General features: G+C 35.7%; 2 protein-coding genes across 2 annotated transcripts in view; one reads left to right on the forward strand and one right to left on the reverse strand.

Annotated features, from left to right (window-relative positions):
* Qtrt2 (queuine tRNA-ribosyltransferase accessory subunit 2) overlaps window positions 1-13,133 on the reverse strand; it is a 73,781-nt gene that overhangs the window by 49,783 nt on the left and 10,865 nt on the right. The gene's annotated exons all lie outside the window — the stretch shown is intronic.
* Window positions 1-13,133, forward strand: part of Ccdc191 (coiled-coil domain containing 191) — a 75,539-nt gene that overhangs the window by 23,056 nt on the left and 39,350 nt on the right. Inside the window, 2 exon segments of the mRNA XM_015478265.2 lie at window positions 212-365; window positions 10,140-10,330. Of these exon segments, the coding sequence (XP_015333751.2) occupies window positions 212-365; window positions 10,140-10,330 (345 nt within the window).

Consider the following 13,133-nt stretch of genomic DNA (forward strand, 5'->3'; position numbering starts at 1 on the left):
CTTTCTATTTGTTAAGGTAATTTATAATAATTTTTATTTCATTTGATCTACATTTTGTAAAGAACTAAGACTCAGAAAAATCACCGTACTATGTAACTTTAGAGCCAAATCTAAAAATATGTATTGTCAGTGTTCATTCCACTACAGTAAGTTGTAATAACTCATTGTTATTCTATTATACATGTATGTATTTTAAAATTGTTATTAATAGAGAGAAGAAAAGGCAAGAAGAAAATTCTCAAAAGAATTCAGAGAAAGACATGTTTCCAAGTGCTCACATTCGTTTGAATGAAGAAAAAGTGGCAAAAGAAAGGAAAAGGAAACTCAAAGAGTTATTAATCCAAACTTTCAAGGAAAATCACCAGGTAGGAATTATAGTGTCTCTTTATTCAGTTTTCTGTAGTATAAATGACAAGAAGGTGCATCAGAGATGGGATAAAGTAAATGCTAAGCCCATGAAAGACTCATCCTAAATACCAAAATTGCCCACACTATTTATTCTCTGTTGTCTAGCTGACCTGAGACTGGAGCTGTATGTTGGTCTCCCTTTCTGGAGCTATTCTTTTTGTACTATAGAGAGCCTAGGTGAGATCCTAGGAAACTGGCAGATAAATCACCTTTTTCAAAATATCATTTAACTACATAGACAGCTCTCTGGAAATTTTTTAAAGTTTCACTTCTACCTTGATATTCTCAAGCATCATTATGACTGGGTTATTTAGAAGGTAAAAGAACAAGTTACATGCTCTTTGCTAGGTCCGATCTCAAAGTAATGATACATTTATGTTATGTTTTTTTTTTCTTTCTAATGGTCTACATTTCATTTTACCTTTCTTCTTTTTGCTTTCTCTTTTTGTAAAAATAAGTGCCATTGACAATTGAGTAACCTCCTTGGGCTCTGATAAAAGTATGAATTTGGGACTTATTACACTTCACATGAAACAAATTACTTGACAGATTTGCAAATGGGATGGTTGGATGAGAAAATATATATATATATAAAAAATTTTTCCTATCTCCTGCAACATCCACCCAGGGCCTTAGGTATTGCTAAAATGCAGTGAAAGTTAATAAAATCAACACACGAATGAGCAGATTTAATAAAAGAGAGAGAGAGAGAGAATAGTAGAAAGATTTTGAGGAATCTTGATAAATATAGAGATAGACTTATAAGGGCCCCAGGAATCAATAACAGGAATTTGAATATAATATGGGCAAAGAAGGTGTGAGGAAAAAAAAATAAAGTAGCATAAGTGATTTTTTTAAAAGATAGACATATTTGATGGCAGCATTTTGGAATGATGGGTAGGAAGCCATTTTATTCAGATATTGAACAACAAAATTTTGATCAGTTTTGCTTTCAGAAATAGGAAAATATGGTGGGAGGAAATCTTAAAAGTTGGGGTTAATATTTTAAGAAAGATTTTCAAAAACTCTTGACTTCTGGATCTTTGTGAGCAGATGGAGTTAGTGTGACCTACTATAATAATAGGTAAGAGTTCTAAGGGCAAATCGAGAGAGAAATGAATATTCAGGGGACCATGTTGAGAAGCCAGAAGGAAAGAGTGCCATGATATGTTACACAACCAATGAGAGATGAATACAACATGTGTTCCCTAAAAAAATAAGTTTAAAATTGTATTGAAATGAGAAGTCATATATGTTTTAGATGGAACTGCTATATGTGAATGTTAAGCACATAGATAGTTTTACAGAATTAGTGGTCCATCTCAGACAGACTACTTGGTTTTAAAAGGATGTGTCAATATATTTGAAAGGGAAAAAAGACAAGTCATGAATAAATTATCTCCACTTTGCAAGAGATTTTGCTTGATTTTTTCCTACACTTTATTATTTTTAAGATTTTATTTTGAGATAATTTTTGGCATACCGAAAAGTTTTAAAAATAGTACAGAGAGTTCTTGAATACCCTTCACCCAGCTTTTCTCAATGTTAAAATCTTATATAAGCATAGTGTAATTATCAAAACTGGGAAATTAACACTGTTATAATACCATTTTGATACCATTAATTAAACAATTGACCCAATGAGAATATCACCAGTTTTTCCATTGATGTCCTTTTACTACTCCAGTACTCAAACCATGAATCCATATTGCATTTAATTATTATTCCTTAGTTTCCCCCAGTGTGTCATGACAGTTTCTTTCTTACTGTGTATTCCCCCCACCCCACCAGTACTGGTAATTGAACACCCAGGGGTGTTCTACCTCTGAGCTACATCCCCAGCCCTTTTTTATTTTATTTTGAGACAGAGTCTCACTAAGTTTCCCAGGCTAGCCTCAAACTGTGATCCTCCTGCATCAGCCTCCTGAGACACTGGGTGTGTATCTCTCCACTGACTCTTACCCTGTCATTTAAGACCGTGACATTTTTAAAGAGAATTGATCAGGTATTTTTGTAGAAAATCTCTCAATTTGTGTTTTATGATGTTGTCTCCTGCTTAGAATGAGATTAAACATTTTTCATGTAATTACTTATAAGTGATACTGTGCCTTTCTCAGTATATCGTGTCAAGGAGTACATAATTATTGATGTTTCCTTGATCTCTTGGTTGATTGTGTCTCCTGGGTTTCTCCATTGTAAAGTTACTATTTTCTCTTTCATAATTAATAAATGTCTTGTAGGAGATATTGTGAAGCTATGTAAATTCCTTGTTCCTCCTTAAAATGCTCATCCATTGATTATTGCATCCAGTGGCAGATCCTGCCTACAATCATTATTAATATGGTATCTGTCAATGGTGACTTTGTGTTTCCCTCATTTATTCTAGATTTATTAATTAAAATTCTTCTAGAAGGAACTATGCCATCTCTCCCATTTATTTGCTTATGCATTTATTCATTTTATTTAGTATGGACTGACCCATATTTATTTTATTTTATGAGTTATAACCTAATATTGTTAACTCTAATGTCAAGTTGTTCCAACTTTAGCCATTGGAAAGTCTTACAGCTGGCTTCTTTGACCTTTCAACATGCTTCCATCCTTTTCTGAGTGCTTCCTTTCTTTATGGCACCACAAGGTATTCCAGGTCTAGCTTCTATTTTCCTGGCGTAACTCCTGGAATTGTCTACTTCTACACAGAACCTTTTTATTGGAGAAGGGTCTTTTATAAACCAAGATCCATGTGCTCACTGCTGCTGGGATGTCATTGTTTCTAGGCCCTCTCAGCAGATGGGGCTAGGAAATGTATGTTTGTAGGTACACTAACCCATGCCCACATGCACATTCTGTTGATTTGTGTCTGTATATCTGTATACATGTTGAAATCCAAGAGCTTCTTCTGAAACCTTTACAACACAGGGAGTCATGTTTTTGTTCTCCCTTTTATTATTTGTAACTTACTTCAGTTCTACCTGACTATATATTAAGTAATTGTGAATTTATAATGATATTTTCTTCATATTTTTTATTGGTGCATAATAGTTGTACATAATGGCGGGACTTGTCATAATGATATTTTCAATGCTAATCTAGCCACCCCGGTTCAGTGTAGCCTTTCCCTCTTGCTGATTTGTAACTTCTTTCTCTGACAATGAGACACCCAGTTGTCATTGTGCACATTCTATTTATTTGCCTAGTACTAGTATACTATAAATCTAGTTTCAGAATTACTAACATATACCACTATGGAAGCAAATGTACTAACATATAATGTATAATATCTGTACAGTTATTTTTGGTTTTAGCTTATAGTATTTAGTCAGAATATTATTTTCCAAGTTACTTAGGTTAGTTCTTTTCTTTGCCTTGTCCTTCAGTGTGATAATGCTATTCATTTATAATAAGTAGTGAACCTCTAATTTAGATTTCCCTAATATAAAGGTATAACTGAGACGTGGTGAAAGTCTACCTACTAGACACCTCACACTTTTACGTAGACTTGGCTGGACAGTCCTGGTAAATGCCAGTGGAGTAGGTCGGCCCTCTGGGATCACTATGTTGGTCCCAGTCCAGATTCCTAGCCTGGTTCTAAAGGAGACTGAAGCTGCCCTTGGGTAATGAAACCTAGATACTCAGCAATCTACAAATGGATGCATAATAAGAACTGGGTAACTTACACTGAGCACCCAGATAACTGGATACTCTTGTCAGCACCCTCAAAATGCTTCACTGGTACAGACCCAACAAACATAGCTGGATAGAGTATTTGGAGGCTGACTTTAAAAGAATGTGTTTCTAGTAGTTGCTCCAAGTTTCCTTTAATTTCTGTAATTCTTTGTGCTTTGACTCTGGATTTTATGTTCTCCCAATGGAAATCTTATATCTCATTTGGGTCATATTATTTAATGAGAGAGTCTCAGAAACAATGAATGCTTTCTTATCAAAATACAAGTTCAGATGCAGCACTCTTCATTCATCTCTCCTACCCATTTCATTGACAGGTCTTTTTGTTATATCGGAAACTTCTGTTTTTATGTAGAAATGTTCTACTTCCATCCTATCCTAGTTTCTCTTTGATCTTGTGGTGAAATCTCTTAGGGAGATTCAGCAACCCACGTGTCACTGCTAATTAGCACAGACAACAAGGGATTAACTTTGAAATTCTTACAGTATTTGGAAAGTGGGCTTCTTAATTCTCACTCTATTCTATAATGCATTTTTGTTTTTTTAAAAAATAAGATTAGAAACTCTATAAACTTTCTCGCTTATGAAAGTTAGAGAGAATAATGAAAGATAGGGTGACATAGACCTAAATCTTATTTTCTGGGTGGAGGGAGATTTTGATTTGCTGATTTGGCTAGATTTTTCTATTAGAAAGTAAGATGATAATGACTCAAAGAAATCATTGTTGATAGTTTACTATGGCATAGCACTATCCAAAAGCCCACCCCAAATTCAACCAATGAAGCATAGAGATGAATGGAAAAGAAACTTGCATTTTTTCCTGACAGGATGTTGAAAACTGTAGTTAAGTAACTCATTCATATAGCATGATTCCTTTTCAAAGATGTTACTTTTATCAGAACTTCCTACACACCACTGAAGCAAAACCATTTCTGAACTGACACGTAGCAACCATCCTCTCAACAGTATCTATATTTGAGGAGGGAAGTAAAGGGAATACCTCTGCAAATAAAACTGAAAAAAAAACAAAGAAATGCCAACATGGGGATTCATGAAACTCTCCCCTTCAGGTTCATTGAAAAGGGCAATGTGTGGGATGCATTTTGGGAGGCATTTGAAGCATAATTATATATTACTTTAGCCAACTCTAGAAATTTTTCACTTACAGTTATCTGTTGGGGCAAGAAGGTTGCTTGTTTGTTTGCTGTTGTCTGCCTTTCCTCATCCTATGAGGAACCCAGATCTCCCAGAGGTTCCTATTAAACGTGGATTATATATACTTTTTTATCTTTTGGAAAAAGCACTGATTAAAATTTACTTTTAAAATTTGAAAAAAAAGAGCCTTTGGCATAAATGGAGTCTGTTCTCTAAAGTTTTACAGAGTAGAATATCTTTTTCCCTAAACACTAGACACTTGGGGTGAATATTCATAAGGATCTTGAGTGGGTGAGGAACAAATGACATCATGTCATTGTCTTACTGTCAGACTACCCTGGGAGTGAACCAAGCACTTGTCTGATATATTTTGAGGTAAGCTTTGTTCTTGGAATAGTTTGTGTGTGGCCGTGGTGGAGAAGGGTGGGCAGGTTCTAGGGATTGGTGGGAAAGAAATTCTTGAAGGGAAAGAGAAGACAATGGGGAGCTGTAGGTTGGCCTTCTGTAAAGACAATGTGTCATGAGAACTGGTCCAGGCTATGTGGGGAAAGAAGCCCTATCCTAATAATAGTTAGGTTTTGGGTTGTATTAAGGTCGTTCTTCTTTAAAAGAGGCTAGAGCCATCTATTGGTTAAGCATTTACTATATGGTGAGACTAAGGAATTGCTGCCTGAAACTGTACTACTTCTAGAGTAAGACAGAATATTAGATAAATACAGCAATATTGTTGATTGAAACTTCTTAGCAGAATTAAGAAGAATTTACAAAACGTCCTTATGTTACTGGTACATATTGACACATTTATGAGTAAAATGATATAATGTCTGATGTCTGGGATTTATTTTTAAATACTCAAGGAAAAAAAAAGGTGGTGGGAGACAGACGGAACATGATTGGCAAAATGCTGATAATTTTTGAAGCAGAGTGAAGATTTATTCTTTTGTTCTACTTTTGGATATGTTTGTTAAATTTATGTAATAAGGGCTTTTTTAAAAAAAGAAGTTTAAAAGAAGAAGGATAAAAATTTAAATACAGAAGTTTCACACAGCAGTGATTGTTAAAGTTTGAGTCTCTAGGCTTTTCCTTGGAACCCAACAGCCAGTCCAAATCTTAACACTGTGTTCTAGGAACTCAATTATTTTCTCTACTGTAATTAGCTATAACGTCAATGTATATGGTTGTGGGTGGAGTGATGCCATGATTTCTTCTCTATTCTTTGGGGCAAAATTATGGAAACCAGGAATAGGATTGATCACAGGGTACTTCTTTTCATGCCAGATTCAGGGCTGGTCCTTCCCACTGGAAATTTATCTTGCCATGGTAAATATCCTTCTCTATCCAAACCCCAGCCTATTTGTAACATCTGTGGGGTCTCTTGCCTAGCTACAGTGGTCCTCAAAAGGAAGAAGAGAAGTTAGGGAGTGCTTCCTTTTGTAGCAATAGAATGTCTGTCTTTTGGGAACAGGAGCAACAGGAGTTATTTGGAGGCAAGGAGTGGTGTGGCTTTCTTCCTGGCATTTGAGCCTTGGCCAGCTCCCCTAGACCACTAGTTGCACCACAGTTAGTTCCATTCAGTGAAAATAAATTGTAAACTTGTTGACATTTTTGTCCTCTTCACAATTCATTGTTTATTTTTCCATGACAGAGAATTTTGATGCAATTATCACTGAGCTTTCTGACAAAAGGGAAATAGCTGAGGAATTTTGATGAGTTATCCACTTCATTAATCAGAACAAGCATCTCTAGTGACAGGGTTAGAATTACAATGAAGATTAGATAGCAAATTGCTGTTCCACCTAACGTCAATCATTTGCAGTGACAGCAGTGTGATTACACTTCAGGGAAGAGCTTTTCTTGCCAACAGAACGAGGGCAACTCCAGTGCAGGTAATAAATTTAGCAGGGCGAGCTGTCATTTCTTCTCTTGAGTAGAATCCTTAACAACCAAATGATGTCTTGTGGAAGATTTTGAGGGAAGGAAAGCATTTTACTTAAAACTTTCTAAATTTCGCATTGTAGTATTTTATTTTAAAAAATCATTATAGATATGTACTTAGGAATAGCTCACCCCCACAGTGATTTTTGGTACTTTTACCTATCTCAAGTCTTAGTTACCAGAGCTTCTGATAAACAGATGGTAGAAGTTAGGAAATGAATACATAATATATTTGAAAATGTATTGAAATTTTTTTAAATCTTATTCAGAAAGAAAGTAGGAAAGAAATGGAAAGCAATCAGACTAATTACTGAGCTGGTTAAAATTTTAAGGTCTCTTGGCTTAAATGGAATACATTCCTCTTTCAACCTAGTTATGGTGTTAAATCATAGTTCTGTTTCAAAGAGCAAAGACATACAACACTACAATAGTACTAGAATGTAGAGCTGAAAAAGAGTGGCAGACCTGGAAGCAGCAGAATTAGGTGGGGGAGGAGGAATAGAGAGAATAAGTAGATCATGTCAATAAAGTATGCCACTTCTGCTTTTCCTTCGAAATGAAAACAGAAGGGCTAAGAGTGGATTTCTTTCCCAAGTACATTCATGGGACTCAGGTTTACCTGAATAATGTTTGCTGTGAATCACGAATAACTAAGCAGCTATCTGATTTGTACTTAATTTCTTTTTATTTAAATTTTAATTTTTGAAATTGAAAAGCTTTTGAGCAAGCAGGAAAAAACCAATAGCAAGTCAATTTCAAGAAAACAGTTGCTCTGTAAGTCTGTCACTTTGTTGCTGTTAACTTCTGTGTCATGAAACTGAATAATAGACCTTTAAAACTGATTTTGCTCTCAAAGTCTCATACTAGGTATTTTAAAGAAATATGTTAACTAAAGAATTTATAAATTCCAGTTTTTCTCTCCTAAGTTCAGATAAGTTTCTAACCAGTGCCCTTCTACCATGTTAATTTATATAAAGAGTTTTCTTTCATTACAAAAACCACAAAGAATTTGCCCTTCATTTTTAGGATTGGTTAATTACCAAATAGATTGATCAGGATAATACAATGTTTTAATTTTAGTCTCAGATATCCCACTTTCTATTCCTCTCTTTCCTAGCTAACTCAGGTATACTACTAACTCTTTATCTTGTGAGTTTAGTCATTAACCCTTTCTCCACTTGAAGTTTTAACTTGCTGAGGTAAATCATAAGATTCTTTTCAATTTCCATTTTGTCACGATCTAAGAATTAATAAAATTACACATGTTTAAAAGATAAAGGGCTGGGGATATAGTTTAATGGTAGATCACTTGCCTAGCACGCATAAGGCCCTGGGTTTGAAAACTCCAAAGCAAAAAAATAATACATGGAAATTACTTAAGCTTTATAGACAAGAGTACTGTAGAAATCCAAAGACACTACTAATAGTGTTATTGTCTAGGTGGATTATGTTTGTAATACTCCATCATTAGAAATAATCCAAGAGTTAAAATTAGAGACAGATATGCATAGAATATTTTACCTCGTCACTCAATAGGAATCTTTTTATCTGGATAGACATAGATTATTTTCTTTTGACAGTGTCACATGCGAACATCATTTTTTATGCTGTATTTTGTGAGATAAGAAATAGTGGAAAAAAGCATATCCCCTCAACCTGGCAGCTGTCTATCTTCTCCTTGTTATGATTAAAGGCATATCCCATATTCAGCAAACCTACTTTTCTCCTTCCCTTCTTCCTCCCTCCTTTCCTTCCTCCCCTCCTTTCTAAGATCTAAGGTGAAGGTCTAGAAAATATGCCCTCATTTGACATAATGACAAGGGAACAATTTTTTTTAAGCTTACCGTCCATGGTTTCTCCCAATGAGAAAGTATAATAAAGAATATCGTATATTTTTATAAAGAAGGAAGCAGTAAATGGGCTGGCCCTGCTGAAGTCTTTGAAGCTGGTATCAAGCATCACTCGTATTTTCAATAAAGTCACTTCCCAAGAGTTTACCTCCTGTTTTAGTCTCCCCACACTCAGATTTGCCATTCCTATTTAGGAACCTATTTTCTTCTCTCAGGAGGCTCACAGTATAGTGGAAATCAGTGAACTGGTGATTATGACACAGTGTGAAGAGTGTTTTGATTGAAGACAGCATAGATGGCCTTGAGAACACAGTAGGTGGGCAGTTACATTTGGGAAGAGGGTTGGTAATAGAAGAGTTTTCTGAGAGAGATGACTCCTAAAGTAGTCAGGCAGAAAGAGGACTAAAAAGAAAGACAGAAAAATTAGCATGAACATAGATAGTGAAATAGTATGGTTGGTATTAAAGCCAAGAGCTGAAAGGAAGGAACATAAATTTTGTTGTAAAGATAGAATAGATAGACAAGGACTAGGTTGCAGTGATTTTCTTAGACTAAGATCATGAGTAACACTGAGGACATCCTTTGGGTTGATAGACCTTATCTAAGTTGGTCTCTCTAAACCTCCTCACTAAAGTCTAACATGGTCATCATTAGCCCAGCTAAAATTGTTGCTTTTAGCTATCTTGTACTCAGGGATATCAGTGGTGCCAGGAACAGGAATGAATTAAGTGGTTGACATTTTAAGCTCCAAGACAGCCTGGCAGTGCAAATCATGTTGGAAGCAGGTCTTTCAAGGCTCTCAAGTGCCTTAGTTCATGTTTTAGATATGACTTGTGTCTCCAGCTTCCCATGAGACTGGTGCCTCACAATGGAAATTTGGAATTTTGGTTTAAACTGAGAGACTGAGAACACCTCAGTTGCATGACTTGGATAATTCTCATCACTATAAATGTAAAGGAATTTTTCTTTGTTCTCTTCTATCAAGATCAAAGTTTCTAGATTTATTAGAAAAAGTGTGAGGGGAAAATCTGAGGAAAGGACTCTCAATGCTAAATATTAGAAACACTAATACACATTAGTGGTGATTTTCCAATATTTTTTCTGCAGTGTCAAAAACGGTATTTCTCTGCCTGGCACAAGCTGATTCTTGATCATAGGATTAAGCTGGGGAAAGCTGGGACCTTATCTGACTGGAAACTCCAACTGAAGGTCCTGAGAGCCTGGAGAGACTACACAAGATCCCAGAAGTTGGAGAGGGAGACTCAAGCCTTGGAAAATGATCTTCGGGAAGAAAACAGGTACCATTACTTATACCATAAAAATCCTTCTAGTGGGTTTAACTAGGGCATCTTTTCCTCCTGAAGAATCTAGAAATAAATTCTAAAAATGCTGCTCACTAGAATTATCTTAACTACTTATAAAATTTGGTAATTAGTTTTTCTATGTTACATTTCAACTAGAAAAATTTAAGTGAAAATTCCAAGCAAACAAAATTATCTGATTAAAAACTAATGTACCTAATTTTCTTTCTTTAAAAGAAGCAAGTATTAGACTTTTCCCTAATGCTAATGTCGCCACATTGCACTTTGGACCATCGTATGCTTCAAAGAGGGAGTTTGATTTATATGCCAATAATCTTCATTGATAGAAATCACTGTCTGCACATAGAATGTTAATTAAGGACACAGAGAACATCCATCTGGGAGGGCCAACCTGCCAAGAGTGATTCCTCCCACTCTACTGTCTTTTGTTCCACACCTTATTTAGAGGTTTTTGATGCTTTTATATTGGTTCTCTCTTATACTTATAACAAGCACAAGAAACAAAATTTATCCTTAAATGAAGCTTTCTTTATTCCATGATAAATTAAATACCTTTTCTTCTTATTTCCAAGTTCATCTTTGAATTCTGTTTTTTGTTTGTTAGATAGTGCTAGGTATTGAACCCACACATACTAAGCACATTCCACATGCTCTACCACTGAGTTATACCTCACAGCCCCACCCCCTTCATCAACTTTATATTCTAGAATCAATATCATAGATATAGAAGGAACTATCTGTTTATTTGGGGGCTTCATGTTCTTATGTGTAACCATTTTCTCCTGGCAACTCTGACATTCATTCAGAATGAAATATGGAAGTGTTGTTACTAAGAAGGGCATGATGCCCCCTGGAGCTTTGCAACCACATGACAACATCAGGCACTAGGGAAGTACAGAGAAGACTGGCACATATTCCTACATAGTTGTATGGAGGAAACAAGATCTAGAGACAGTACAGGTATTGAGCACTATTGCAAACAGAGGAATACATCCCCTTTTGCTGCTAAGAATGTGGCACAGAGAAACACTGCTGTGGCCAAGGAAACTCCTTAAGAGTGCCAGGAAAAACTCTGTCAAGAAGATGGGATTTGATCTGGGTTCTTTCTGGTAAACAGGATGTTTCTGGGTGGGTTTGGGAAACTGGGTGGTGGCATGAAGCATAGCCACCTGGGTTGGATGGAGATCTTTAAGTATGTAGCTGTCAAGTCCTTCAGTTTCTGAATGTCTTTAAATGCCAGAACAAGGTAGATCTTCTTTAGTAATAAAGGTGAATTCTTGAAGATTTTTTTTTTAAGTGAAAAGGTAGTCACTTTCCCTTTCTGCAGTATTCTGGGTGAAATCTTCAGAGTAGGGGTGGGGTGGGGGTCCATGTAGAAATCTCACCTATAATTTGTTTCCAGAATCTCAAGGCTTAGTGCTTGATATAAAGAATTGGGAAGTTGCTTACTGAAAAATGAATGATGTCAGGATTTGTTGGACAAAGTAGGCAAACTGGAAGTGTTATAATGTGGAAGCAATGTGAGTGAGGGCATAAAGTGAATAGAAACTGAGATGGCAAAGTTAAAAGCAGACTGAGATTTACATGCTAGAAGAAACTTGTAGAAGAAAAATCTGGAGAATTTAGGATTCCATTCCAATTAAACTGTTTAAATATAAAAGCACTAAATGGGGATTTCATAATAGCATGACGTGCCAATATTTTTTTAAAAAGATCTTCTCAGAACTTTGCGTCTCATATCTGTGAATTATTTTCAGGTGTCTATTTTTAAATGTTCAGAATGGGTACCAATCTTTTTCCATAACTGCCAGAGTTAGAAAACATTTAACTTATAATAATTTTTTACTACAAAGCTTTAGAACAAAAAATATCCTAGATCAGGAAGGCACCTCAAGAATTGTCTGATCTAGCCTCTCATTTTACAGATAATAAAAGGAAGGCTGGGAGAGAATAAGTGACTCTGTTAATCCAAAGCTAAGAGTAACTAGTCCAGGACTAGAGTCCTATCTTTTTGATGCGAGTCAGATGCTTTTTCCTATACCACACTGTTAAAATAAATAGTGTCTAGGCTGTGATTCCCTGATACATCCATCTTTTTCAACTGTTCTGAAATTTGGATTATAGCAGATAAAAACTAAGATTGGTAAATTATAAAGTAACAGGTCATCCTAGAAACATATGAGAAAAAAGGAGCCATTCTACCCAGACTTTCCTTCGTGCCACTTTCCTCTAAATCCCCGGCTCTCTGCACATTGGTAGAGTTTTCAAGCATTTTTTTAATATTTATTTTTTTAGTTATAGGTGGACACAATATTTTAATGTGGTGCTGAGTATCAAACCCATTGCCTCACGCATGCTAGGCGAGTGCTCTACCTCTAAGCCACAACCCCAGCCTTTGAAGCATTCTTTCTCAATTGTGAGCTCAAGGGAGAGGAGAGAACATTTATTATAATGAGTTCATCATTATAGAAACTTAATTCTTATCAGATAGACAAAACACACTGACTTGGGGGCCCATCCCCTGGGTGTCCTTGAGATCATTGTTTTGTTTTTTTTTTAATTTTTTATTGTTGGTTGTTCAAAACATTACATGTTTCTTGATATATCATATTTCACACTTTGATTCAAGTGGGTTATGAACTCCCATTTTTACCCCATATACAGATTGCAGAATCACATCAGTTACACATCCATTGATTTACATATTGCCATACTAGTGTCTGTTGTGTTGTGCTGCTTTTCCTATCCTCTACTATCCCCCCTCCCCTCCCCTCCCCTC

Source organism: Marmota marmota, unplaced genomic scaffold (assembly GCF_001458135.2).
Source record: "Marmota marmota marmota unplaced genomic scaffold, marMar, whole genome shotgun sequence".
Classification (NCBI taxonomy): domain Eukaryota; kingdom Metazoa; phylum Chordata; class Mammalia; order Rodentia; family Sciuridae; genus Marmota; species Marmota marmota.